The sequence below is a fragment of the Triticum aestivum genome, chromosome 7B, assembly GCF_018294505.1.
Source record: "Triticum aestivum cultivar Chinese Spring chromosome 7B, IWGSC CS RefSeq v2.1, whole genome shotgun sequence".
Taxonomy (NCBI): Eukaryota; Viridiplantae; Streptophyta; class Magnoliopsida; order Poales; family Poaceae; genus Triticum; species Triticum aestivum.
The window spans coordinates 663,699,075-663,725,283 of record NC_057813.1 but is presented as its reverse complement, the minus strand read 5'-3'; the positions used below and the strand labels follow the sequence as shown (position 1 = coordinate 663,725,283).

The 26,209-nt window shown below is 43.3% G+C and overlaps 1 protein-coding gene across 1 annotated transcript; it reads right to left on the bottom strand.

The window, feature by feature from the left end:
• Window positions 1-2,852: 2,852 nt before the first annotated feature.
• On the bottom strand, window positions 2,853-3,765 carry LOC123160470 (ubiquitin-like). Its single transcript, XM_044578285.1, has 2 exons — window positions 3,555-3,765; window positions 2,853-3,424 (listed from the first exon to the last, which is right to left on the bottom strand). Exons 1-2 carry the CDS (start codon window positions 3,655-3,657, stop codon window positions 3,108-3,110), a joined length of 420 nt encoding a protein of 139 aa, XP_044434220.1. The 5' UTR covers window positions 3,658-3,765; the 3' UTR covers window positions 2,853-3,107.
• Between the last annotated feature and the right edge of the window lie 22,444 nt (window positions 3,766-26,209).

Below are 26,209 nucleotides of genomic sequence, written 5' to 3'. Positions count from 1 at the left end.
GAACAGTTGAAATACTGGACTCACTACTCAAAGAAAAAACTGACTATAACATCTTGTTTGGGGATAGTCAACAGGTAATTTCAATCATTATTAACTATATATCTCGGCCTATTTAGTTCGTCATTTCATGATATGAACTATTTAATAACCCCTTTATTCATTTTCTTTGTCGGCGGGCAGGGCTTGGGCAAGGTTCATCAGCGTCATGGAAGGCGAATGGAAAGAAAAGCTTAAATGGGGAAGACCCAAGGTAAGTAATTAAGTAGTACTAGCTAGCTAGCTAGCTGCCATCTCTTTAATTATCATGCTTGATTAATTATTATCTGATCAAATTCCATTCTCGTAAAGGCCCTGAAGCAGGCGCAGGGGACTGATCTGTGTGCATTCTGCGTTTGCGAGAACATTCGCATGATGGCGTCCGAAAGGAGCAGATCTCAAAGACAGGAATGGGTACGCTTGTCAAAACACTATTCACAATTTTTACACCATTATCGATATCTAGTCACACAACTAATACACATGCATATTGATCTTCTTCTTAACAGTTCAGAGAGGTGCGGGAGAAGCTCCTAGAAACGGAGCGCGTAGAAGCACTTCAAGAGGAAATAGCGGGATTTTTGCTTGACCAGGTCATAAATCCGAAGGGAGAATACTATTACCCGCTACCGCCCTCATGAAAACCACTTCCAATTGTCATCGTGCTCCGAAGGCACCAATTAGGCTAATGCCACTGGCTCCAAAGGCAACATGCATATGTAGGAGAAATCATATATAGCTATACATGTGTGTATGTGTGAATTAATTAAAATGATGGTTTGTGAGACATTAATTGATGATATATATATGCATGATTGATTCTACTAGAAATTCTATATATATATATATATATATATATATATATATATATATATATATATGCATAACGTGTACAATGTGTAGTATCGTAAAATACCAGCAAACGAAAAAGAATTAAAATCGAAACACAAAATTAAATGAAAAAGAAATCATAAAACTAAAAAAACCCCAAACCTTATAGTACCGGTTGGTCTTACCAACCGGTACTAAAGGGCTCCAGGCCCCTGGAGCTGGCTCGTGCCACGTGGTTTCCCTTTAGCACCGGTTCGTGCTGAACCGGTACTAAAGGGGGGGGGGCCTTTAGTGCCCACACTTTAGTGCTGGTTATGGAACCGGCACTAAAGGGCCTTACGAACCGGTGCTATTGCCCGGTTCTGCACTAGTGGTTGTTGCCAACTCTGCCCATTTCTCCTGTTTTTTGGTGATCTTCTCAGTCGGCATGGGTTCCTATGTTTGTGGCGACGAGGGCTTTGTTGGCGGAATTCCATGGTGAAGTCGGAGTCGCTGGCTTGTGGAGGAGCGATGACGATGACGCTTGGTGACGACCTCAACTTTATGGTTCTTCTCTACGACGTTTGTGTATCTCCGTGTGGGTGGCCAGGTCGGCCGGGTTGCTTTGTGTGGGCTGTTGTAATGGTTTTAGCCCGGTTTTCCGTAGTAAACCGGGCAACCCTTTTCTTTTTTGGGTCGCGCTAACTGCCACACGTGTGGCAGGAAAGAAGACGCACCACACGTCTCTAATGTAAACAGATTGCCACGTCATCGCATGCATGCATGCAGGAATCTTTTTGGATTTTTAGTTTTTAAAATGTTTTATCTCTTAAACGAAAAATCCGATTGAAAATCCGTTTTCATCATTAAATCCCTCGTGATGAGATCTTCGAAACTAGATCCCATGTTGATATGTTTTGATGAAAATTTTTTGGATTAAAAGTTGCCATGTCTATTGCATATGAATTGCCATGATATTTACACTGAAGTTGCCATGATATGTTTCAGCTATTTTCTTCTACATTTAAAAGTAAATTTTGACATTTATAAAACGGGAAATTAAGAAATTAGACTTGATATGAACCATAAACTAAAATTGCCATGATACATGCACGTAAAATTGTCATGGTTCATACAAAAAATAATTTTCTTGGTCAAAGTACTGGAGTTGCCATCATCAAAATACTAAAATTGCCATGATCTACAAACTAAAATTGCCACATGACAACTTTAGTTTAAGCCCTATGGCAATTGCAGTGTAAACATCGTGGCAACTTCTGGCAAAAAAAAAATCGTCGAAACATATCAACATCGGGTCTAGTTTTGAAGATCTCGTCGAGACGGATTTAATGGTAAAAACGGATTTTTAGTTTACTTTTTTATTTAGGAGATACAACATTTTTAAGCCGAGAACCAAAAATAAATAAATTATGCTGATGTCATCTATTCATACGTGGCAAAATGAGTGGTGATGGAGGCGCGTGGGCGATGTGCAAACGCCCACACGTGTGGGCGTTAACATTTCCGTTCTTTTTTTAATGAAATCGAGATCCCTAGCGGCAGATTTTCGAGAAAAACAACAACCAGTGCAAGCACCGCTCGGACAGCAGCGCGAGCACAAGTAAGATGAAACCAGAAAGTTTACGAGCGCTTCTTGCTAAGATGACCACTGAGACAACACAAAGCAAACAATGAAGCTGGGAAAGGTTGCCTCGCCGCCGCGGCAACGTCTAGGGCACCTCCGGAGCCGCCCCAGCGGGAGTTACGCCGTTCAGGTGTTAAACCGATCCAGCATGCATGCTCCCATGATCTGCAAAACATCACCGATAGACGATGCTTTGCTTTGAGTAAAGTTTGGTTTGTTTTTTTGACATTGGACTGCCCATGGACAATACTTTCAAGCACAAGAAGGTGTGTGTGCTTATAGGATTTGTTCCTTTGCGTCATTGTTGACGTTGTCGTTGTGCGTTCAGAAAATAATTATGAAAACAGACAAACAAAATCTGTGCACAGAACTGCAGTCAACCCGGCCATTTAATAAATTATCATCATTACACATCCAATCCATGCGGACTAAATATACTACTCCTACTTGTTGACGTTGCTTTGCTTTGAGTAGTTTGCATGGCTTAAAACCTAGTAAGACTTAAAAGACTATGTTGCCATAGAAAATACTACACTACTACTACTGCTACTACTATATAACACGTCATATTGGAGGGCGGTGGATATATAGGCCTTGTGCTTCTTCTTCTTCTTCTTCACATGATATGCTTGTCGAGGAACCTTTTCTTGGCCCTGATCTCGTTGCTGTGTCCGCACTTCTTCTTGCGGCAGTTGGTGGTGCCGCGGGGCAAGCGCGCGTAGCACTTGCGGCAGATCATCTTCTTCTCCTTGTACTTGAGGGCGAGCTGCAGGAGGCTGGGGTCCATGATGATGTACTGGCCGCGGCTGCCGCCCCGCAGGCGGAGCACCAGGTGCAGCGTCGACTCCTTCTGGATGTTGTAGTCGGCCAGGGTGCGCCCGTCCTCCAGCTGCTTCCCCGCGAAGATCAAGCGCTGCTGATCCGGAGGGATGCCTGCAATATATCGATAAGCAGCAATAGGTTCAGCATGGTCGAGAGATGCTAGTGGCCGGCCACCGGCGATGAGATTGTGAACACTGAAGGCCGGCGACCGGTGATGAGATTGATCGATGGTGGTACATACCTTCCTTGTCCTGGATTTTGGCCTTGACATTGTCGATGGTGTCGCTGCTCTCCACCTCGAGCGTGATCGTCTTCCCGGTCAAGGTCTTAACGAAGATCTGCATCTTTCTTAGCCGATTGATCAACTGCTCCCTTGCTTGTTCGATCTGATAATCGTGTCCTCTCACCGGCCTATATTTATAGCGAACCAGAAACGCGCCCGCTACGAAAGAATAGTAACCCAGCATGGAGTTCTTTTCTTCGACGATTCTCAACCGACGATGGTAGGACTACGTGGTGTAGACGCGGCCGCTACGAAAAGAAAGCAACCCTTCCACCACCGTCGTGGTCTCTCTCGTCTCTCGTGGGGGAAAAGGAAAACCACCGAGCCTTAATTGCCATCGGTTAGTTCTGGGCCGTAGTATCAATGAGTCTTATTTTGGAATCCTGAGATGGCCCGGTAGCTAGAAAGTGTGACAGTTTCACTGAGATAGCCACCGCCGCCGCCATGATGCCTGCCGGAGAGCCAAAACCATTCAAACTGCCATCTGGGCCTGCACACCGGCATCCATGTCTCAAGACACCGTCAACCGTGGCTCCGATCTGGCGCCTCATGAGCGCGGGCGGCATGGTTCGCAGCATTGGCGGGGATTGGACGACCGCTGGTTGTGGCTAGTTTCAGCGGCCATAGTCTGTTGTGGTCCCCCTCATGGTGGCGTGTTTTCCAGGCTCCGGCCAAATCCACTAGATCTGTTGCCTAGTCGTTCGCAGGCGGCAAGGGTGGTGGTTAAGGCCCATGGGGTGGAGGCATGGGGCACGACTCATGGCGGCGAGGTGGAGGTCTTTCCCGGGTGCAGTGGCCTCGCACCGGTGCTGCGGTCGTAGCGGTGCGCCGTCCAGCGGATTGGCACCTATGGCCACAGATGAGGTGTTCTGCGAGCTTGCGTGGGCCAAGGATAGTGGGTTATAGTCGGGGCTTGTTGGGTGGCGAACATTGGCATCCATAGGGTCATGTCCGCCCGGTCCACCTAGACGGGTTGGGGACACAGGGGTTGACGCTTCCTACCATGGAAGCATGGACCCTGACTCGGTGGTTGATGTCGGGCTAGGAGTGGAAGGAGGTGACTTCTACTCTTCCTGTCGGGGTTGGTGAGCCACTCCCAGTCATGTTGCCGCCGTAGGCACGTCACACACCCCAGCCTCCCACGAGCCTCCGCACCACCGCCAGCAACCCGCGGCCAGCTATTTCTGATGTGCGGCCCAGTCCTATGCATGCATCGTGCCGCAACTTGACTCCGTCGACCCTTGCCAACCTACACCAAGCAGGGGAAGAGGGAACACCACGTTGCTATCGACATTGCCGGGCAAACCCCAACCAGCATGCCGAGGCAACAACGAGGGGAGGAGGGGAGAGGAGGGCCTGAGCCCGTCGCTAGGGTTTCCCCCGGCCACTCACGGGGGTGACGCGGAAGGGGGGAGGATCACATACAACCCTAAGTTATATCGGGTGGAAACAACGTCAACCTTGAATGACAAGGATTCACATCATAAAAAACAGACTTGTGAAATCTCAGTCGACTGCGATTTAATTATGTCTCAGTCGATGCTATATTCGCGATATCTTACATTGAGATCTGTACGAAGTTTTCTTTTTTTTCTTTTATTTTTTTTCTTGCATATTATGCCACTTGACTGAGATTTGGATCTCAGTCATTCTGCCGCAAAAAAGGGATAAGTCTCAGTCAACTTAGACCTAGCCACACCCCATGAAAAATGTTGCAAAAGCATTCTCGAAGAAAGCATATATCAGGCAGGTTCGCCCAAATAAGAATGTAGAGAGAAACCAATTTGTTTTTTGTTTCTGAATATACTTGGAGGCAACAAAAGAAGTAGACCACAACTGGAAAGGCTTCATGGATTTGATAGCATGCAAAAAGGGGAAATAAGCCTTGGCTCTCAGTGCATATGCACTCGATATGCCAAAAAAAACTAGATATTGCGGAAACGGTCCAAAAAATCTTACAAATTTAGGAAACAAACTCGACCTTTTGTTGTACTCGTGTAAAAAAGTTGGGTCTGTCTAGGACACATCTAGATGTGACATAGTTATGTCACATCTAACCTGGTGTCCATTATGTTTGTGGTCTATTTTTCTTTTGTCCCAGCTTTATTTAGTTCCTTGTTGCTACTTTATTTGTGGGAGCTAAAATGTGACATTTTTAGAAAACATCTAGATGTGAATTAGACAACCTGGAAAAAGTCCGCCAATGAAAACATATATTGTGGACTTTTGGGCAAGACAAACAAAAATTCGAGGACAAAAAGTGCGAATAGTAGTGCTTACTACTTTTTCCGGCCATAATACCATCAAAGTCACTCCTTGGCGATTTTTTTACATGAGTATAACACTTGTTCATGTTTGTGGCCAAAAAAATCATGATTTTTTGCCTTCTTTGCAAAAATTATATTTACAAAAAACAGGTTGCATATACTAAAGGAAATATGCCCTAGAGGCAATAATAAAGTTATTATTTATTTCCTTATATCATGATAACACTAGTAGAAAACAGGGCTATTGTTCGGGCCTGGCCAGCCCATTAGTCGCGGTTCTTCAAGAACCGGGACCCATGGGGGGTATTAGACCCGGTTCATGAGCCCAGGGGGCCGGCCGGGGCCTCGTGGGCAATGGTCCCGGTTCGTCTGGACCCATTTGTCCCGGTTCTAGGCACGAACCGGGACGAATGGACCTTGCTACTGGCCCACATCCATTGGTACCGGTTCATGCCTTGAACCGGTGTAGAAGGGGGGGATTTAGTCCCGGTTCATGCCACGAACCGGGACAAATAATTTGCCTATATATACCCATCGCCGCGGCAGAGCACTCCACAATGCTCTATTTTTTCAATCCGGTGGGGAGAGGGCATTTGGGTGCTCTAGTTCACCTCCTATGCACATGAGGTGTTCAATGAAATGCTCGAGCCACACTAGTTAAGCTTTCTCTTCTCGAAGCTCGTCCTCGGAGCTCCATTTTTTTCCGAGAATTGACTAGATTTAGCAGTCCGTCACGCCCCGTCCCCATTTTCACCATCGTTGATCGCCCGCGCCGATCTCGTCGCTGGCACCACCGAGCCTCTTGTTCTTATCTTTTTTCTGATACTTGTCCGATTTTCTTCCTTTAGATAGATATTTGTCTGATTTTCTTACTTTTGACACACATAATTATATATAATGCACGCAGATGAACCGGCAATGGATGTATGGTGATAGACACACCTTCGAGTACATTAAGGGCGTGCATAATTTTGTCGAAGTGGCTGAGGCAAACAAGCAGAATGGTTTTATGTATTGTCCATGCACTAAATGTGGGAATACGAAGTCTTACTCTGACCGGAAAATCCTTCACACCCACCTGCTTTACAAGGGTTTCATGCCACACTATAATGTTTGGACGAGGCACGGAGAAATAGGGGTTATGATGGAAGACGGCGAAGAAGAAGAGGACGATGACAACTAGGTGCCCCCTGAATACGGTGATGCTGCAACGGGGGGAGCTGCTGAAGATCAAGAGGAACCAGACGATGTGCCCGATGATGCTGCAACGGGGGAAGCTGCTGAAGATCAAGAGGAACCAGATGATGTGCCCGATGATGATCTTCGCCGGGTCATTGTCGATGCAAGGACGCAATGCGAAAGTCAAAAGGAGAAGCTGAAGTTTGATCGCATGTTAGAGGATCACAAAAAAGGGTTGTACACCAATTGCGAAGATGGCAACACAAAGCTGGGTACCATACTGGAATTGTTGCAGTGGAAGACAGAGAATGCTGTGCCTGACAAAGGATTTGAGAAGCTACTGAAAATATTGAAGAAGAAACTTCCAAAGGATAATGAATTGCCCGACAGTACGTACGCAACAAAGGAGGTCGTATGCCCTCTAGGATTGGAGGTGCGGAAGATACATGCATGCCCTAATGACTGCATCCTCTACCGCGGTGCGTACGAGGATTTGAACGCATGCCCGGTATGCGGTGCATTGTGGTATAAGATCAGACGAGATGACCCTAGTGATGTTGACCGCGAGCCCCGCAGGAAGAGAGTTCCTGCGAAGGTGATGTGGTATGCTCCTATAATACCACGGTTGAAACGACTGTTTAGAAACAAAGAGCATGCCAAGTTGATGTGATGGCACAGTGAGGACGGTAAGAAAGACGGGAAGTTGAGAGCACCCTCTGACGGGTCGCAGTGGAGAAAAATCAAGAGAGAGTACTGGGCTGAGTTTGCATGTGACCCAAGGAACGTATGGTTTGGTTTAAGCGTGGATGGCATTAATCCTTTCGGGGAGCAGAGCAGCAATCACAACACCTGGCCCGTGACTCTATGTATGTATAACCTTCCTCTTTGGATGTGCATGAAGCGGAAGTTCATAATGATGCCAGTTCTCATCCAAGGGCCTAAGCAACCCAGCAACGATATTGATGTGTACCTAAGGCCATTAGTTGAAGAACTTTTACAACTGTGGAATGGAAATGGTGTACGTGCGTGGGATGAGCACAGACAGGAGGAATTTAACATGCACGCGTTGCTGTTTGTAACCATCAACGATTGACCCGTTCTCAGTAACCTTTGAGGAAATACAAACAAGGGATACCACGCATGCACACACTATTTAGCTAACACCGAAAGTATATACATGGGAAGCTGCAGGAAGAATGTGTACCTGGGTCATCATCGATTTCTTCCGACCAACCATCAATGTCGAAAGAAAGGCAAGCATTTCAAAGATGAGGCAGATCACCGGAAGAAGCCCGCCATGCATACCGGTGATCACGTACTTGCTATGGTCAATGATTTACACGTAATCTTTGGAAGGGGTCCCGGCGGACTAGCTGTTTCGAGTGACGCTGAGGGACATGCACCCACGTGGAAGAAGAAATCTATATTTTGGGACCTACCCTACTGGAAAGACCTAGAGGTCCGCTCTTTGATCGACGTGATGCACGTGACGAAGAACCTTTGTGTGAACCTTCTAGGCTTCTTGGGCGTTGCTACGTCTTGAGCTAGCGTTGGTTTTCCCCGAAGAGGAGAGGGTGATGCAGCAAGTGTAGTGTAAGTATTTCCCTTAGTTTTGAGAACCAAGGTATCAATCCAGTAGGAGGCTCCTCAAAAGTCCCAGGCACCTACACAAACAAACTGAGAACTCGTATCCAACGCAATAAAGGGCTTGTCAATCCCTTCACGGCCACTTACGAAAGTGAGATCTGATAGAGAGACAATAATATATTTTTGGTATTTTGTAATATAGATGCAAAAAATTAAAGATGCAAATAAAGATATATTGAAAGCAAATATGATAAGAGATAGACCCGGGGCCATAGGTTTCATTAGAGGCTTCTCTCAAGATAGCATAAGTATTACGGTGGGTGAACAAATTACTGTCGAGCAATTGATAGAAAAGCGTATAGTTATGAGATTATCTAGGCATGATCATGTCTATAGGCATCACGTCCATAACAAGTAGACCGACTCCTGCCTGCATCTACTACTATTACTCCACACATCGACCGACTCCTGCCTGCATCTAGAGTATTAAGTTCATAAGAACAGAGTAAAGCCTTAAGCAAGATGACATGATGTAGAGGGATAAACACATGCACTATGATATAAACCCCATCTTGTTATCCTCGATGGCAACAATACAATACATGTCTTGCAACCCTTTCTGTCACTCGGTAGGAACACCGCAAGATTGAACCCAAAGCTAAGCACTTCTCCCATGGCAAGAAAGATCAATCTAGTAGGCCAAACCAAACTGAAATTAATTCGAAGAGACTTGCAAAGATAACTCAATCATACATAAAAGAATTCAGAGAAGATTCAAATATTATTCATAGATAAACTTGATCATAAACCCACAATTCATCGGATCTCGACAAACACACCGCAAAAAGAGATTACATTGAATAGATCTCCACAAGAGAGGGGGAGAACATTGTATTGAGATCCAAAAAGAGAGAAGAAGCCATCTAGCTAATAACTATGGTCCTGTAGGTCTGTGGTAAACTACTCACAACTCATCGGAGGGGCTATGGTGTTGATGTAGAAGCCCTCCGTGGTCGATTCCCCCTCCGGCATAGTGCCGGCGAAGACTCCAAGATGGGATCTCGCGGATACAGAAGGTTACGGCGGTGGAAATTGTGTTTTGTGGTGCTCCTGGATGTTTTCGGGGTCCGTAGGTATATATAGGAGGAAGAAGTACGTCGGTGGATGCCCGAGGGGCCCACGAGACAGGGGGGCGCACCCTACAGTGGGGGCACGGCCCCCTATCTCGTGGGGCCCTCGGGAGCTTCTTGACTTGCACTCCAAGCTCTCCGGATCAGATTTGTTCCAAAAATCACGCTCCCGAAGGTTTCATTCCATTTGGACTCCGTTTGATATTCCTTTTCTTTGAAATACTGAAATAGGCAAAAAACAACAATATGGGTTGGGCCTCCGGTTAGTAGGTTAGTCCCAAAAATGATATAAATATGTAAAATAAAGCCCATAAACATCCAAAAGGGGTAATATAATAGCATGGAACAATCAAAAATTATAGATACGTTGGAGACGTATCAGGCGTGTATGGGAAGAGAAAAGATACAGCTGAGGCACGGGAGGACCTGCAAACTTTGCACGAAAAAGACGGCATACCTCCAAAGCAGTATGAAGGTCTTGCCAGCTACGCTCTTACCAAAGAAGAGAAGGAAATCTTCTTTGAATGCCCGCTTAGTATGAAGGTCCCGACTGGTTTCTCGTCGAATATAAAGGGAATAATAAATATGGCAGAAAAAAGTTTCAGAACCTAAAGTCTCATGACTGCCACGTGATTATGATGCAACTCCTTCCGGTTGCATTGAGGGGGCTTCTACCGGAAAATGTCCGATTAGCCATTGTGAAGCTATGTGCATTCCTCAATGCAATCTCTCAGAAGGTGATCGATCCAGAAATCATACCAAGGCTAAGGACTGATGTGGTGGAATGTCTTGTCAATTTCGAGCTGGTGTTCCGACCATCCTTCTTCAATATCATGACGCACGTCCTTGTTCATCTAGTTGACGAGATTGTCATTCTGGGCCCCGTATTTCTACACAATATGTACCCCTTTGAGAGGTTCATGGGAGTCCTAAAGACATATGTCCATAACCACGCTAGGCCAGAAGGAAGCATCTCCATGGGCCATCAAACAGAGGATGTCATTGGGTTTTGTGTTGACGTCATTCCTGGCCTTAAGAAGATAGGTCTCCCTAAATCGCGGTATGAGGGGAGACTAACTGGAAAAGGCACGCTTGGAGGGGAGACAATAATATGCAGGGACGGATATTCTTGGTCTCAAGCACACTACACAGTTCTACAGAACTCTACCTTGGTGACCCCTTATGTCGATGAACACAAGAATAGTCTGCTCTCCAAACACCCGGAGCAGTGCGACGACTGGATTACATGTGAACACATCAGGACTTTCAGCAGTTGGTTGGAAACACGTCTCAGAGGTGAAAACACTGTTTGTGAGGAGTTGTACTCATTGTCCAGGGGACCATCTTCGACTGTAATGATTTGGAAAGGATACGAGATAAATGGGAATAAATTTTACACGATCGCCCAAGATCAAAAGAGCACCAACCAAAACAGCGGTGTCCACTTTGATGCAACCACCGAGAGGGGAAAGGACACATATTATGGTTACATAGTGGACATATGGGAACTTGACTACGGAGTAGATTTTAAGGTCCCTTTGTTTAAATGGAAATGGGCCAATCTGTCAGGAGGAGGGGTATAGGTAGACCCACAGTACGGAATGACAACAGTGGATCTGAACAATCTTGGGTACACTGACGAACCGTTCGTCCTAGCCAATGATGTGGCACAGGTTATCTATGTGAAGGACATGTCTTCCAAACCAAGAAAAAGAAAAAAAATAAGGAAGTGAATACATCATACGATGAGCCAAAGCGCCACATAGTTCTTTCAGGAAAAAGGGACATCGTGGGAGTGGAGGGCAAGATAGATATGTCCGAAGATTATGAAAAGTTTCATGAAATTCCTCCCTTCAAAGTCAAGGCTGACCCAAGCATCCTGATAAATGATGAAGATTATCCATGGTTACGGCACAATAAGGAAAGGACACAAGCGAAGAAAAAGTGAAGAATTTGTCCACAACTATTATGATGATACCATGCCAACTTTCAACCTTTTCATAGTTCATTTGAAATGCCTATTGTAACAGAAAAGTTTCCGTATAAAATCCTGATACTTTGAATGAGATTGTCCGTTTTGTACATGAAGTGCATCCAGTTTTTGCTGTAACCCACTCAACTTTCTTGCACATGCTATGTGGATGAAATGGTGCATGCCAACTTCCAACCTTTTCAGAGTTTATTTAAAATGCTTTTCAATTTCAGGTCTTATAGCTCAAAATAATAAGTAAATGCATGAAAAATAACAAATGAAGTTAGAAAGGTTGAAAATTAATGATGTGGCTTTGAATGGTGCATTTTGAACACACAAAAAGTTAGGAGTTCAAATAAGTTTAAAAAAATGAAATCCCTGTGTAACAGATGAGTTTCCGTATGAAAACCTGATACTTTGAAAGAGATTGTCCATTTTGTACACGAAGTGTATCCAGTTTTTCTCATAACCCTCTCAACATTTTAGCACATGCTATGTGGGTGAAATGATGATACCATGCCAACTTTCAACCTTTTCAGAGTTCATTTGAAATGCTTTTCAATTTCAAGATTTTTTTTGATAGAAACTAAAATAACAAAATCTGTTTTTGAATATATTGATAAAACACAATAATATTAAATAGCAGGAAAAAGAATCACTCAAAATATATTTTTATAGTGAAGTTATTCACAAACTAGTGATTCACACAAATTTCAAAGAATTAAAATTTAAACTATTCAAATTTGAAAACTAATGGCGTAACAGAAAGATTATAATTATTCTTAGTTAAAAGCAAAAAGAATAAAAAAATAAAGCAAAAATCAAAAGAAAATAAATAATTCAAAAAACAAAAAAAATACTGGAAAAAAAAATAAAAAAGCCGCCTAATGGGCCACACGGCCAGCATACGACTAGAAACCCATCTGGACATGGGCCAGGATGCAGGCCCGCATGCCCAATAGGCCCAACATGACAGTGACAAGGGTAGGCAACTAATGCATGTATATTTGAGAGGAGCTCAGCACCTGAGCCGGAACGCAGCTTATAAATAGGTGTTGAGCTCTCTCAGCTAGCGAGGTGGGACTAAAGTTCCCACCGCACCGCGTTGTGCAAGGCCTTTGGTCCCGGTTGGTGGCATCAACCGGGACTAAAGGGTGGCTTTAGTCCCAGTTGGTGGCACAAACCGGTACCAATGCCCCCCTTTAGTCCCGGTTGGTGCCATCAACCGGGACCAAAGGCCTCTGCTTCCCGCCCTTTGGGCTGCTGAAAAGAGGCCTTTGGTCCTGATTGGTGCCACCAACCGGGACTAAAGGTTGCATTCGTCCCGGTTTCTCTCACGAACCGGGACCAATGCATCGTCTATATAACTGGCACTTGTCAAAATTTCATTTAGTTCGTGTTCTTCCCCGCCCCGATGCCGCCAGACTGCCCTCTCTGCCTCGCCGTCGCCGTCGTCGCCCGGCGCCGTCCCGTGCCGCCCCGACGCTGTCCCGTGCCGCCCCGACACCGTCGCCGCCCCACGACGCCGCCGGCCCTGCCTCGCTCGTCGCCCGTCGCCGCGTCGCCCCTCACCATCGTCCGTCGCCGTGCCGCCCCTCACGCATCGTCGCCGTCGCCGTCCCCTGCCCCTCACCCTCACCGCGCCCCTCACGCCGTCGCCATCCCGTGAGCTAATTATATGAATTTTGCTAATTTAATTAGATGTGTAGTTAATTTAGATATGTAGTAATTTAGATGTGTAGTTAATTGAGTTAGATTTTGTTCATAGAGTTTTTTGTTAGATTTTTTTTCATATTTGGTAATTTGTTCATATTGTTTTAGATTTTTTTTGTTAATAGATTTTTTTGGAGATATTATTGTTGAATATGCATGTTTGTATGTTCATATATATGCAAAGATCGAATATGTCAATTTTTTATGAGTTTTTTCTGTTCATAGAATTTTTATGATTTTTTCTGTTGTAATTTTGTTCATAGAATTTTAATGATTTTTTTGTTCATAGAATTTTCTTTGTCAATTTATGTATATGTTCATATTGTGTATGTATAGGAAAATTGTGTATGATCAAAGTCATTTATGTATATGTTGATATTTAGAAGAAAAAGCAGGAGAGGAAAAAGGAAAATAAGAAGAGGAAGTGTTTAATATAATTAGTTAGAAAAATAATAGAACTAGTTAAACTAGTTTATTTTTAGTAAGTACTACTTTATTTTATTTATAGTAAGTGCTTAATATATAGTTGAACTAGTTAATTTAATAAACTACTTTATTTTACTATAGAAGTAGTTTATTTTTAGTAATTACTACTTTATTTATTTATAGTAAGTGCTTAGTAGTTGAACTAGTTGATTTAATTAATAAAACTACTTTATTTTACTATATACAGAAGTTGTTCCCGCATCAACATCGGCGATGCCTAACCTGCATCCTCGTCGTCGACTCGACGGTGGAGGCCTGCTTGATCAGGGCCATGTCCCGGACTGGGCTCCACCGGGCTGGTATTGGGAGGTGCTACCTTCGGGGGGGCGTAGGTTGGTGAGGAGCCAACCCGTTGTTGACCCGATCCTTGTTTGGTGGCGGTCGCATGGGCCAGTGATGGTGCCGAGGCTTCCGGACACCGCGGAGGTGGTACGTCACTGTGTCAGCAAGGAGGACGAGCACGTCCGTCTCTACATGGTTGCGTTGGAGGGCAGGTTCGACAATACCTGGCAGGTTCTTCAGGGATCTCACTGGAGTTATGATCTTGTGATGGTTCCTTATCTTTGGGTGTCCACCGCCCGCGACGATACCCGTCGGGCGCTACGGTTCTAGCTGTATTAGCAATGCTATATGTATGATAGTATTCGAGGATTATTAGTGATAATATTTGATACATCTCCAACGTATCTATAACTTTTGATTGCTCCATGCTACTTTATCTACTGTTTTGAACTATATTGGGCTTTATTTTCCACTTTTATATTATTTTTGGGACTAACCTATTAACCGGAGGCCCAACCCAGAATTGTTGTTTTTTGCCTATTTCAGTATTTCGAAGAAACAGAATATCAAACGGAGTCCAAACGGAATGAAACCTTCGGGAACGTGATTTTCTCACCGAACGTGATCTAGGAGACTTGGACCCTGCTCCAACGAACAAAAGAGGCGGTCACGAGGGTGGAGGGCGCGCCCCCTACCTCATGGGCCCCCTGTCGCTCCACCGACGTCCTCCTTCCTCCTATATATACCTACGTACCCCTGACAGATCAAATACGGAGCCAAAAACCTAATTCCACCGCCGTAACTTTCTGTATCCATGAGATCCCATCTTGGGGCCTATTTCGGAGCTCCGCCGGAGGGGGCATCTACCACAGAGGGCTTATACATCAACACCATAGCCCCTCCGATGAAGTGTGAGTAGTTTACTTCAGACCTTCGGGTCCATAGCTAGCAGCTAGATGGCTTCTTCTCTCTTTTTGGATCTCAATACAATATTCTCCCCCTCTCTTGTGGAGAACTATTCGATGTAATCTTCTTTTTGCGGTGTGTTTGTTGAGACCGATGAATTGTGGGTTTATGATCCAGATTATCTATGGAAAATATTCGAATCTTCTCTGAATTCTTTTATGTATGATTGACTTATCTTTGCAAGTCTCTTCGAATTATCCGTTTGGTTTGGCCAACTAGATTGGTAGTTCTTGCAATGGGAGAAGTGCTTAGCTTTGGGTTCGATCTTGCGATGTGCTTACCCAGTGACAGAAAGGGTTGCAAGGCACGTATTGTATTGTTGCCATCGAGGATAACAAGATGGTTTTTTTATCATATTGCATGAATTTATCCCTCTACATCATGTCATCTTGCTTAAGGCGTTAATTTGTTTTAACTTAATACTCTAGATGCATGCTAGATAGCGGTCGATGAGTGGAGTAAGAGTAGTAGATGCAGAATCGTTTCGATCTACTTGTCTTGGACGTGATGCCTATATACATGATCATTGCCTAGATATGCTCATAACTATGCTCAATTCTGTCAATTGCTCAACAGTAATTTGTTCACCGACCGTAGAATATTTATGCTCTTGAGAGAAGCCACTAGTGAAACCTATGGCCCCCGGGTCTATTCTCATCATATCAATCTCTATCGCTTTATTTACTTGCTTTGTTTTTTACTTTACCTTTTACTTTTCACTTTGCATCCATCTATCAAAAATACCAAAAATATTATTTATCATCTCTATCAGATCTCACCCTCGTAAGTGAGCGTGAAGGGATTGACAACCCCTAATCGCGTTGGTTGCGAGTAGCTATCGTTTTGTGTAGGTACGAGGGACTTGTGCGTGGTCTCCTACTGGATTGATACCTTGGTTCTCAAAAACTGAGGGAAATACTTATGCTACTTTACTGCATCATCCTCTCCTCTTCGGGGAAAACCAACGCAGTGCTCAAGAGGGAGCAAGAAGAATTTTTGGCGCCGTTGCCGGGGAGGCTCACGCAAGCAAGTCAACCATACCAAGTACCCATCACAATCCCTATCTCTCGCATTACATTATTTGCCTCTCGTTTTCCTCTCCCCCACTTCACCCTTGCTGTTTTTTTCGCCCTCTCTTTCCCAATCTCCTCCTCTCTTTCTCGTTTTGCTTTTTCCCGTTGCCTTTCTGTTTGCTCGTGTGCTAGTTTGCTTGCCTGTCGTAATGTCTAATTCCTTATCCGCTCCTATGTCTCCCGAGTTTGAAGTTCTTCACTTCAAGCAAAGGCAAGGAGAAAACTTAAAAGATGCTTGGTATAGGATGATGGAATCCTATCATAAGTGCACCCTAGAGGTAAACTTTAGATTTCTTCTTCGTAATTTTTATGTTGGGTTAAATATGACGCATAGACAACTCTTGAATTGCATCGCCAAGGGAAATTTCATTGAGATTGATCCCAGTATTGCGCATGAAATTATAGAGGGAATAGTGGGAACACTACCCCAAAAGGGAGGATCTTATCCTACCCAGGAAGAAACCCAAGTGTTTGAGAAGATTTGCGAAGTAACAATTTTTTTACAAAAGTCTCTTGAGCCTCTTAAAAGTGTTAGCGGAAATCTTCACCGCATGAATATGTTGATTACTCTTTGTAATAAGCGGTTGGATTCTTTAGACCTAAAAATTTCCGAGTATGAAGGGAAGCGGAAAGAACCTCCCAGATTCGAGCATGACTCCGCCAAGAAATTGAAAATCAAAGATGGCAATACCTAGATCTATCCTTGCTTTTATGCCTAGCTAGGGGCGTTAAACGATAGCGCTTGTTGGGAGGCAACCCAATTTTATTTTGTGTTTTTTGTTTTTGCTTCTGTTTAGGAATAAATAATCCATCTAGCCTCTGGTTAAATGTGGTTTTGTCTTTTAATTAGTGTTTGTGCCAAGTAGAACCTATAGGATAACCTACGATGATAGTTGATTTGATTCTGCTGAAAAACAGAAACTTTGCACGCACGAATATAATTTTGTTAAATCACAGGAACGTGCTTTTGCGTTGATTCTTTTTGACGATGTTCAATAAACAAATTTTCCAGGACTTCCTATTTTGGTAGAATTTTTAGAGTTCCATAAGTTTGCATTAGTTACAGATTGCTACAAACTGTTCTGTTTTTGACAGATTCTGTTTTACGTGTGTTGTTTGCTTATTTTGATGAATCTATGGCTAGTAAAATAGTTTATAATCCATAGAGAAGTTGTAATACAGTAGGTTTAACACCAATATAAATAAATAATGAGTTCATTACAGTACCTTGAAGTAGTATTTTGTTTTCTTTCTCTAACGGAGCTCACGAGATTTCTGTTGAGTTTTGTGTTGTGAAGTTTTCAAGTTTTGGGTGAATTCTTTTGATGGATTATGGAACAAGGAGTGGCAAGAGCCTAAGCTTGGGGATGCCCACGGCACCCACAAGATAATCCAAGTACACCAAAAAGTCAAAGCTTGGGGATGCCCCGGAAGGCATCCCCTCTTTCGTCCACTTCCATCGGTAATTTACTTGGAGCTATATTTTTATTCACCACCTGTTATGTGTTTTGCTTGGAGTGTCTTATATCATTTGTGTCTTTGCTTGTTAGTCTACCACAATCATCCTTGCTGTACACACCTTTTGAGAGAGCCATACATGATTTAGAATTTGTTAGAATACTCTATGTGCTTCACTTATATCTTTTGAGCTTGATAGTTTTGCTCATAGTGCTTCACTTATATCTTTTGAGCGTGATAGTTTTTGCTCTAGTATTTCACTTATATCTTTTAGAGCACGGTGGTGGATTTTTTTTAAAAACTATTGATCTCTCATGCTTCACTTATATTATTTTTTAGAGTCGTTAATAGCATGGTAATTTGCTTAATGTTAATATACTTGGTATTCAAGATATGTGAAACTTTCTTTTGAGTGAATTGAATACTAAGATAAGTTTGATGCTTGATAATTGTTTTGAGATATGGAGGTGATAATATCAAAGTCGTGCTAGTTGAGTGATTATGAATTTGAGAAATGCTTGTCTTGAAGTTTGCAAATCCCGTAGCATGCACGTATGGTTAAAGTTGTGTAACAAATTTGAAACATGAAGTGTACCTGGCTTGTGCATCCTTATGAGTGGCGGTCGGGGACGAGCGATGGTCTTTTCCTACCAATCTATCCCCCTAGGAGCATGCGCGTAGTACTTGATTTTTGTTGACTTCTAAATTTTTGCAATAAGTATATGAGTTCTTTTGACTAATGTTGAGTCCATGGATTATACGCGCTCTCACCTTTTCGCCTTTGCTAGCCTCTTCGGTACCGTGCATTGCCCTTTCTCACCTTGAGAGTTGGTGCAAACTTCGCCGGTGCATCCAAACCCCGTGATACGATACGCTCTATCACACATAAACCTCCTTATATCTTCCTCAAAACAGCCACCATACCTACCTATTATGGCATTTCCATAGCCATTCCGAGATATATTGCCATGTAACTTCCATCCTCATCCTGACATACATTACTTTTGTCATATTGCCATTGCATGATCATGTAGTTGACATCGCATTTGTGGCAAAACCACCTTGCATTATTTTTCATACATGTCACTCTTGATTCATTGCACCATCTCGGTACACCGCCAGAGGCATTCATATAGAGTCATATCTTGTTCTAAGTTTCGAGTTGTAATCCTTATCTTGTAATCAATAGAAGTGTGATGATCATCATTATTAGAGCATTGCTCAAAGAAAAAAAGAAAAGAAAAAAAAGAAAGGCCAAAAAAAGGAAAGGGCCAAAAAAAGGGAAAAAGAAAAACAAAAGAAAAAAAAAGAAAAGAAAAAGGGCAATGCTACTATCTTTTTTCCACACTTGTGCTTCAAAGTAGCACCTTGTTCTTCATGTAGTGAGTCTCATATATTGTGCTTCAAAGTATCACCTTGTTCTTCATGTAGTGAGTCTCATAAGTTGTCTTTTTATACTAGTGGGAATTTTTCATTATAGAACTTGGCTTGTATATTCCTACGATGGGCTTCCTCAAATGCCCTAGGTCTTCGTTTGCAAGCAAGTTGGATGCACACCCACTAGTTTTCTTTTGTTGAGCATTCATAGCTCTAGTGCATTCGTTGCATGGCAATCCCTACTCCTCATGTTGACATCAATTGATGGGCATCTCCATAGCCCGTTGATTATCCTCGCCAATGTGAGACTTTCTTTTTTTGTCTTCTCCACACAATCCCCATCATCATATTCTATTCCACCCATAGTGCTATATCCATGGCTCACGCTCATGTATTGCGTGAAGATTGAAAAAGTTTGAGATTATTTAAGTATGAAACAATTGCTTGGCTTGTCATCGGGGGTATAGAAGTTGGGAACATCTTTGTGTGACGAAAATGAAACATAGCCTAACTATATGATTTTGTAGGGATGAACTTTCTTTTGCCATGTTATTTTGAGAACACATGATTGCTTTGATTAGTATGCTTGAAGTATTATTATTTTTGTGTCAATATGAACTTTTGTCTTGAATCTTTCGGATCTGAATATTCATATCACAATTAAGAAGATTTACATTGAAATTATGCCAAAGTATCACTCCGCATCAAAAATTCTTTTTTATCATTTACCTACTCGAGGACGAGCGGGAATTAAGCTTGGGGATGCCTGATACGTCTCCAACGTATCTATAATTTTTGATTGCTCCATGCTACTTTATCTACTGTTTTGGACTATATTGGGCTTTATTTTCCACTTTTATATTATTTTTGGGACTAACCTATTAACCGGAGGCCCAGCCCAGAATTGCTGTTTTTTGCCTATTTCAGTATTTCGAAGAAACGGAATATCAAACGGAGTCCACGCGGAATGAAACCTTCGGGAACGTGATTTTCTCACCGAACGTGATCCGGGAGACTTGGACCCTGCTCCAAGGAACGAAAGAGGCGGTCACGAGGGTGGAGGGCACCCCTGGGCACGCCCCCTAGCTCGTGGGCCCCTTGTTGCTCCACCGACGTCCTCCTTCCTCCTATATATATCTACGTACCCCCGACAGATCAAATACGGAGCCAAAAACCTAATTCCACCGCCGTAACTTTCTGTATCCACGAGATCCCATCTTGGGGCCTGTTCCGGAGCTCCGCCGGAGGGGGCATCTACCACGGAGGGCTTCTACATCAACACCATAGCCCCTCCGATGAAGTGTGAGTAGTTTACTTCAGACCTTCGGGTCCATAGCTAGCAGCTAGATGGCTTCTTCTCTCTTTTTGGATCTCAATACAATGTTCTCCCCCTCTCTTGTGGAGAACTATTCGATGTAATCTTCTTTTTGCGGTGTGTTTGTTGAGACTGATGAATTGTGGGTTTACGATCCAGATTATCTATGGAAAATATTTGAATCTTCTCTGAATTCTTTTATGTATGATTGAGTTATCTTTGCAAGTCTCTTCGAATTATCCGTTTGGTTTGGCCAACTAGATTGGTAGTTCTTGCAATGGGAGAAGTGCTTAGCTTTGGGTTCAATCTTGCGGTGTCCTTACCCAGTGACAGAAAGGGTTGCAAGGCACGTATTGTATTGTTGCCATCGAGGATAACGAGATGGGGTTTTTATCATATTGCATGAATTTATCCCTCTACATCATGTCATCTTGCTTAAGGCGTTACTCTGTTTTTAACTTAATACTCTAGATGCATGCTGGATAGCGGTCGATGAGTGGAGTAATAGTAGTAGATGCAGAATCGCTTTGATCTACTTGTCTTGGACATGATGCCTATATACATGATCATTGCCCAGATATGCTCGTAACTATGCTCAATTCTATCAATTGCTCGATAGTAATTTTGTTCACCCACCGTAGAATATTTATGCTCTTGAGAGAAGCCACTAGTGAAACCTATGGCCCCCGGGTCTATTCTCATCATATCAATCTCTATCGCTTTATTTACTTGCTTTGTTTTTACTTTACCTTTTACTTTTAACTTTGCATCCATCTATCAAAAATACCAAAAATATTATTTATCATCTCTATCAGATCTCACCCTCGTAAGTGACCATGAAGGGATTGACAACCCCTAATCGTGTTGGTTGCGAGTAGCTATCGTTTTGTGTAGGTACGAGGGACTTGTGCGTGGTCTCCTACTGGATTGATACCATGGTTCTCAAAAACTGAGGGAAATACTTATGCTACTTTACTGCATCATCCTCTCATCTTCTGGGAAAACCAACGCAGTGCTCAAGAGGTAGCAATATTCGATGATGTACGGACACAAGAGATGATGTACTTTTGCTTATAATTGAATGCATGCTAATTTGAATACTACTTTATTTTATGATTTGGTTTTGCTTATTGAATGCTCATATTGGAAAAGTACTCCTACTTTGAATGCTAAAATTGGAGAGCACTATGCAGAAATCTAGGAGCCCCCTCCATCATCCACGCCGTCGTGGGGGTAGCTTCTCCTTCATTCCCGTGTGCTACACAATTTGATGTAATAATGCACTCGGGAATGAAAGGAGGAGCTACCATCACCGATAGTCAACCCGTGATTAATAATAATGATCTAATTTAGGTTTTTTAGTACACATATTTAATTGTACAAGTTTAATATTTGAATTATGAACATAGACCAGAAATGTCATACTCGGACGACGAAAACCGCCCGGGGGAGTGCGACTGGTGCCACGACGACCGAGGTATGTGCGACAGGTTCCTTGAGCTGGATGAAGATTGGCGCTTCAGCATTAAGCTCGAGGAGACCTTCGATGTTGAAATAGTACGCAACGACGACAATAGTTTTTTCGTAATTAAGCACGACTTCAACTATTTTAATGTGTATTTTTTCATATTTTCCAATTCGACTAGCTTATCCCATGCTATGCAAGACGCTATGTCTTGGAGAGGATGGGTTTTGAAGACCATGAAAGTATGAAAACCAAAACAATTCACCTAAGGACCCATCATGGTGTGGATTTTGAAGTAAATCTGTACAATTCTAAGAGTGTAACCCATTTTGGTTGCAAAAATTGGGAAGCACTTTGCAAGATGTATGGTTTTGATGAGGGTATGCTTGTCCCCATGGATCTTGGTGATCCTACAATCGAGCAAGACAATATGGACATTTGGGTCCTTATTGATACACTTCCAATTCTTCCCCCATGTGAGATTCTCAAACATAGTCGTTATTAAGTAATTTATATTGTTTATTTCAAAATAGTTGACAGCTTATTTCCATTGACAGCTTATTTTCATTCTTCAAAGAATGTGCGGAAGATGGTAGACAAAACCCACTACACCGATGGCTCCGAATTAACTTATAAGGAGAAAAATCATCTGGTCGCATTTTGTACTGATCTTGAGAATTACAATATCTACAATCGAACTCCTCAACATTATGGTCAATACGTGCCACTAGTGCACGTGTTGAACTACGGTAACTACCATGGAGATACCCTGATAATTTTTTTTACTATTACGACATCCGTGCATCTTTTTGCATACTTCTAAAACTAGTACACCATTGCTAACTACGAAGTTATTACTATGTTTTTCAACAGATAATCCTGATGATTGTGTGCCTCATCTGATGTATACGCACGGTCGCCTTGATGTTTTGAACATACAACCAGGTCGTCCTACGAATCTCAACTGTCCATATCGGATTTCTAAAATAAGTGGAGACATGAAAATCAATGAATGGAAAAAATGCATGGACAGTCGTAAGGAGGTTCTTGGAAGAAAAAAGAAGTGAAGTGTGAGAATTGGAAACAGGATAATCTCCATTTTTCATAATGGAGAGTCAGGGTCTATATTGTTTTATGCTATTTTGCCTTAAGGGTGTTTAGGTCCTACCTGATACTGATGATCATGTGCTAAGAACAATTATATAGGGTTGGGTTCGATGACTATGATCGAGGATGATGATTGTATGACTTGTTATTAATAACGAGTAGAAGTTGTATGATGATGCATGATTAGTAGGACTTGTTATTACTTATGATGATGTATGATGCGATCATGAAGAGTTATTATATATCAGCGGGTGAAATGAACTTGGCAGTAGCGTTGGTAAACCAAGCACGAAGATATAATAGAGGACACTTCTCTCTATTAGCTAGCTAATAACAACCTAAATTAACCCCCAAAACCCCTAAACTGGCCACTTTAAAAAAAACTCAGCTCCAGCCAGCTGCTGACGCGTGGATGCCTTTTGGTCCCGGTTTATGTCACCAACCGGGACCAAAGGCCACCCTGCCTGGGCTACCCGCAGTGGCCACATGGAGGCCCATCTGTCCCGGTTCGTGTAAGAACCGGGACTAAAGGCCAAGGGCATTAGTATCGACCTTTTAGTCCCAGTTCTTAAACCAGGACTAAAGGCCAAGGGCATTAGTATCGACCTTTTAGTCCTAGTTCTTAAACCAGGACAAAAGGCCCTTACGAACCGGGACAAATGCCATGTTTTCTACTAGTGTAAATGTTTATTATTCATGCTAGAATTGTATTAACCAGAAACATAATGCATGTGTGAATACATAGACATACATAGTGTCACTAGTATGCCTCTACTTGACTAGCTTGTTGATCAAAGATGGTTGTGTTTCCTGACCATAGACATGAGTTGTCATTTGATTAACGGGATCACATCATTAGGAGAATGATGTGATTGACTTGACCCATTCCGTTAGCTTAGCACTTGATCATTTAGTGTGTTTCTATTACTTTCTTAATGACTTATACATGTTTCTACAACTATGAGATTATGCAACTCCTGTTTACCGGAGGAACACTTTGTGTGCTACCAAACGTCACAACGAAACTGGGTGATTATAAAGGAGCTCTACAGGTATCTCCAAAGGTACATGTTGAGTTGGCGTATTTCGAGATTAGGTTTTGTCACTCCGATTGTCGGAGAGGTATCTCTGGGCCCTCTCGGTAATGCACATCACTATAAGCCTTGCAAGCAATGTAGCTAATGAGTTAGTTACGGAATGATGCATTACATAACGAGTAAAGAGACTTGCTGGTAATGAGATTGAACTAGGTGTTGAGATACCGACGATCGAATCTCGGGCAAGTAACATACCGATGACAAAGGGAACTACGTATGTTGTTATGCGGTTTGACCGATAAAGATCTTCCTCGAATATGTAGGAGCCAATATGAGCATCCAGGTTCCGCTATTGGTTATTGACCGGAAACATGTCCCGGTCATGTCTACATAGTTCTCAAACCCATAGGGTCCGCACGCTTAAAGTTAGATGACAATTATATTATGAGTTCATGTGTTTTGATGTACTGAAGATAGTTCGGAGTCCCGAATATGATCACGGACATGATGAGGAGTCTTGAAATGGTCGAGACATGAAGATTGATATATCGGATGACTATATTCGGACACCGGAATGGTTCCGGGGGTTATCAGATATATATCGGAATACCGGGGGGTTACCAGAACCCCCCCCCCCCCCCCGGGGGGGGGGGTTAATGGGAATCATGGGCCCAAAGTGGAGAAGAGGAGGGGCGGCAAGGGCAGGCCGCGCGCCCCCTCCCCCTCTAGTCCGAAGAGGACAAGGAGGGGGAGCGGCGCCCCCTTTCCTTCCTCCCCTCTCTCCCTTCCTTCCACCTCTCCTACTTGGACAAGGAAAGGAGGGAGTCCTACTCCCGGTGGGAGTAGGACTCCTCCTAGCACGCCCCCTCCTGGCCCGCCGCCCCCTCCCCCTTGCTCCTTTATATACGGGGGCAGGGGGCACCTCTAGACACAACAACAATTGATCCTTGAGATCTATTAGCCGTGTGCGGTGCCCTCCTCCACCATATTCCACCTTGATAATATCATAGTGGTGCTTACGCGAAGCCCTGCGTCGGTAGATCATCATCATCATGACCACGCCGTCGTGCTGACGGAACTCTCCTTCGACACTCGACTGGATCAGAGTTCGAGGGACGTCATCGAGTTGAACGTGTGTAGGAACTCGGAGGTGCCATGTTTTCGGTGCTTGATCGGTCGGGCCGTGAAGACGTACGAGTACATCAACCGCGTTGTGCTAATGCTTCCGCTTTCGGTCTACGAGGGTACGTGGACAAAACTCTTCCCTCTCGTTGCTATGCATCACCATGATCTTGCGTGTGCGTAGGATTTTTTTTTGAAATTACTACGTTCCCTAACAGTGGCATCCGAGCCTGGTTTTACGCGTAGATGTTATATGCACGAGTAGAACATAAGTGAGTTGTGGGTGATACAAGTCATATTGCTTACCAGCATGTCATACTTTGGTTCGGCGGTATTGTTGGATGAAGCGGCCCGGACTGACATTACGCGTACGCTTACGCAAGACTGGTTCTACCGACGTGCTTTGCACATAGGTGGCTGGCGGCTCCAACTTTAGTTGAACCGAGTGTGGCTACGCCCGGTCCTTGAGAAGGTTAAAACAACACTAACTTGACGAACTATCATTGTGGTTTTGATGCGTAGGTAAGAACGGTTCTTGCTCAGCCCGTAGCAGCCACGTAAAACTTGCAACAACAAAGTAGAGGACGTCTAACTTGTTTTTCCAGGGCATGTTGTGATGTGATATGGTCAAGATGTGATGCTATATTTTATTGTATGAGATGATCACATTTTGTAACCGAGTTATCGGCAACTGGTAGGAGCCATATTGTTGTCGCTTTATTGTATGCAATGCAATCACCCTGTAATTGCTTTACTTTATCACTAAGAGGTAGCGATAGTCGTAGAAGCAATAGGTGGCGAAATCACAACGATGCTACGATGGAGATCAAGCTGTCGCGCCGGTGACGATGGTGATCATGACGGTGCTTCGGAGATGGTGATCACAAGCACAAGATGATGATGGCCATATCATATCACTTATATTGATTGCATGTGATATTTATCCTTTATGCATCTTATTTTGCTTTGATTGATGGTAGCATTATAAGATGATCTCTCACTAAATTTCAAGGTATAAGTGTTCTCCCTGAGTATGCACCGTTGCGAAAGTTCTTCGTGATGAGACACCACGTGATG